The sequence below is a fragment of the Ostrinia nubilalis genome, chromosome 30 (assembly GCF_963855985.1).
Source record: "Ostrinia nubilalis chromosome 30, ilOstNubi1.1, whole genome shotgun sequence".
NCBI classification, from domain to species: domain Eukaryota; kingdom Metazoa; phylum Arthropoda; class Insecta; order Lepidoptera; family Crambidae; genus Ostrinia; species Ostrinia nubilalis.
This window is the reverse complement of record NC_087117.1, coordinates 5,968,746-5,972,031: the sequence shown is the minus strand read 5'-3', so window position 1 is coordinate 5,972,031 and position 3,286 is coordinate 5,968,746. Positions and strand designations below refer to the sequence as shown.

Genomic DNA, 3,286 nt, shown 5'->3' with positions numbered 1-3,286 from the left:
TACTACCCTCACTATTGTCCCTATTAATGTTTTTATCCCCCCTATTAAAATCATCTTGTACAAACTCAGCCTCATCCATCTCTCTACCATCCCTATCGTCACCAATTACACCCCAGTACCCCTTATCCGTCCCAATATCAACGCCTAATGTTCTCAAATTCCCCCTATTAGCATCACCTCGTATAAACTCACTATTGTTTTGATCAATATCTTTCCAATCGTCGCCAATTACACCCCAGTACCCAAATTCATCCATTTCCACCCCTATATCGTCTCCAATTACACCCCTATCCATCCAGCTACCATCCCTATCGTCGCCACCTAAGTCCCCGCCCCCTCCAGCCGCCGCCACCCCCCCCGGCGCGGACAGCGCGCGGCCCGCCTAAGCAAACAGCACGTGCGCCGGCGCATCGGCCACTTCGCACGCAAACTGATCCTGCTCTAACGGCTTCTTCACCCACCTACCTAGTTTGGCTTTGTCGAACGCGTCGATTAGACACTGTTTTGCTACCTGCGGGTAGATAAATAAAAGTTGAGTGAGAATTGAAATGCATATCTTCAATGCTTAAATCAAAATAACTATGGAATTACAGTCATCTTGGGTAACTTTGTTTTTTTCTGGATAACTTTGAACAGGAAAAAAATCTTACAAAATTCGTTTAAAGTAGCTCTAATATTCAGATATCTTTGAATATCTGTAAATTCAGGTAATTTAAAAAATCTTATACATGGTAGTAAATTATTGACTGTAGTAGTTTTATCTTCACTGATTGTAAAATCTCACTTTTGAATTTTCGAGGACAATACGAGCTACAATTTAATCAGAAGAATAAAAGAGGAGTTCAAAGTGTATAATATTGACTTCCCTCTGCTGCAAAATGCTTTCTGCATTATTAAGTTCCTAAAGGGTTATCACAAATCAAATCAAATCAAATTCGTTTATTTGTGGAACATAGGTAAATAACATATTACAGGTGTTAAAAATGAAGTCGGTATCACTATGTTTGGCCCAAGGTCGGCGTACAAATTCAAGGAATTTAATCAGAAGAATATACAGGGTGTTAGGTAAATGGGTATATGAGCCGACACTAGCCCATGTTAACATGGGCATATAAATGGTATGGTGAAGTCAGAAATTTGATATTATCATTTTAATTATTTTAATTTTCATACAAAATATTTTTTATAAAATCCGATTTGTATGAAAATTAAAATAATTAAAATTAAGATATCAATTTTCTGACTTCACCATACCATTTATATGCCCATGTTAACATGGGCTAGTGTCGGCTCATATACCCATTTACCTAACACCCTGTATAAGAAGATTTTAAACTTTCGCGTTCCATTTCAACTATAATAGAAAGACACAGGTCTTAACACGACGTTTATTAATCGTAATCGTGGTCACAAGCAGGCAACTGCTTTTGACCACGGCTGCAGCATCGCAGCCGAAACGTCAAGCCGTGAGTACATAATGTAACTTATTAATAAGACCCGTGTCTTTCTATTTTAGTTAAGAATACTGAGTTGATACGGTTACAAATCCCTTTCCGGGTTGATAATTTTATTGTGCTACGTCTTTTAATCACAAGTATACAGGGTGTTAGGTAAATGGGTATATGAGCCGACACTAGCCCATGTTAACATGGATATATAAATGGTATGGTGAAGTCAGAAATTTGATATCACCATTGTTTTTTTTTTTTTCATAAAATCCGATTTGTATAAAAATAAAAATAATTAAAATGAAAATATCAATTTTCTGACTTCACCATACCATTTATATGCCCATGTTAACATGGGCTAGTGTCGGCTCATATACCCATTTACCTAACACCCTGTATAGAAAGATAATATAAATGCCACTTACCTGATAAGTAGGGCAGAGCTGCTTCGCCTCGTTGTACAATAAGTGCTCCATGTCTTCAGGCATCTCCACCGGATCTATCCCGATATTGTTGTCCTGGAACGGAGAAATAAGGGAAATATTTAAAAAAAATTGTAGCAGTCAATAAATTAACTTTTTTAATGTCAACTAACCTATTGACTAGTGGTGTCAACTATTATTGACTAGTAGTGAAACTAGCCTATTGACTAATGATGTCAACTAGCCCTAGTGTGTAAAATTGCCTATTGACTAGTGTCAAACATATTATTGACTAATTGTGTCAACTAATCTGTTTACTAGTGGTGTACACTACTATTGACTAGTGATGACCAGTCTATTGACAAATGGTTTCATCTAGCCTATTGGCTAATGGTGTCACCTAGCCTATGACTAATAGTGTCATCTAGCCTATTGACTAAAAGTGTCAACTAGACCATTGACTAAAAGGTGTCAAGTGGCCTATTGACTAATAGTGACTAGCCTGTGGTATCAACCAGCCTATTGACTAGAGATGTGTAACGTGTAACCTATTGACTAGTGGTGTCACCTATCTTATTGACTAATGGTTTCATGTAGCCTATTCCTGTGGCTGAACTGATGATGATAATTCATGACGCCTATGATCTGCAGTGGACGTCCTATGGCTGAAATGATGATGATGATGATGTTGAATGATGATGTTGACAGTGTCAAGTAGGCTATCCTGTGGCTGAAATGATGATGATGATGATTACCTGTGGCAGCAGAGGCAGCCGCCTGATGACGTGCTGTCAACTAGTACATTTTTTATCAAATACTTGACAGACGCGTTTGAGTTTCTTCCGCCACTTCTCAGCCAGACCATAAGTTGTCCTGAAGTGGTAGCAGGGCATGCTATATTAGTGATGTAATGATTATTATCACTTTAACCTACCTGCGGCAGCAGCGGCAGCCGCTTGACGACGTGCTGCCAGCGCGCGAACATACTCTGCTTGCAGAGCAACGACGGCTGCCCACTCTCTAGTTTACCGGTGGTTGCGTTCACCACCTCTGGTAGCTGTAAAAGATGATAAAAACAGTTGGTAATGGGCAAAAATGATGTACAGGGGGCGAAGTGAGTTTACGTCAAACGCATTCGATGTCTACTGCGTAAAAAAGTGACATTAAATGTATGACGGATTTTACAGCGCCCAGCGTCTTAGTGTGCACCTACGTTCTAAAAGGAACCCCCATGCAATATTTGAGACATCTAGCACTTGTAAAGGAAAGGTTAGGAAACCTAACCTATCCTTTTTTATGTTGGGACAAGACTGGGTCCCCTCGATCACTGGGTCAACTAGTTTCTCTAAGGTTGATTTCAGATTGCAGACCAAGAGCTTTTTCGTTGTGGATTAAAACAAAACCCTTAGCACTCAT

The 3,286-nt window shown here is 39.3% G+C and overlaps 1 protein-coding gene across 1 annotated transcript; it reads right to left on the bottom strand.

Moving 5' to 3' along the window:
• Positions 1-330: 330 nt before the first annotated feature.
• LOC135085945 (double-stranded RNA-specific editase 1-like) lies at positions 331-3,286 on the bottom strand. The gene is made up of 4 exons (XM_063980728.1): positions 3,269-3,286; positions 2,805-2,927; positions 1,874-1,966; positions 331-511 (listed from the first exon to the last, which is right to left on the bottom strand). The coding sequence occupies exons 1-4, from the start codon at positions 3,284-3,286 to the stop codon at positions 383-385; spliced, it is 363 nt and encodes a 120-aa protein (XP_063836798.1). The 3' UTR covers positions 331-382.

Excerpts from the sequence above, each read along its gene's own strand:
- LOC135085945 (XM_063980728.1), bottom strand. Across the intron at positions 1,967-2,804 it reads GGCTGCCGCTGCTGCCGCAG|GACAACAATATCGGGATAGA; the intron begins GTAGGTTAAAGT and ends TCTCCGTTCCAG. Across the intron at positions 512-1,873 it reads AGCTCTGCCCTACTTATCAG|GTAGCAAAACAGTGTCTAAT; the intron begins GTAAGTGGCATT and ends ATCTACCCGCAG.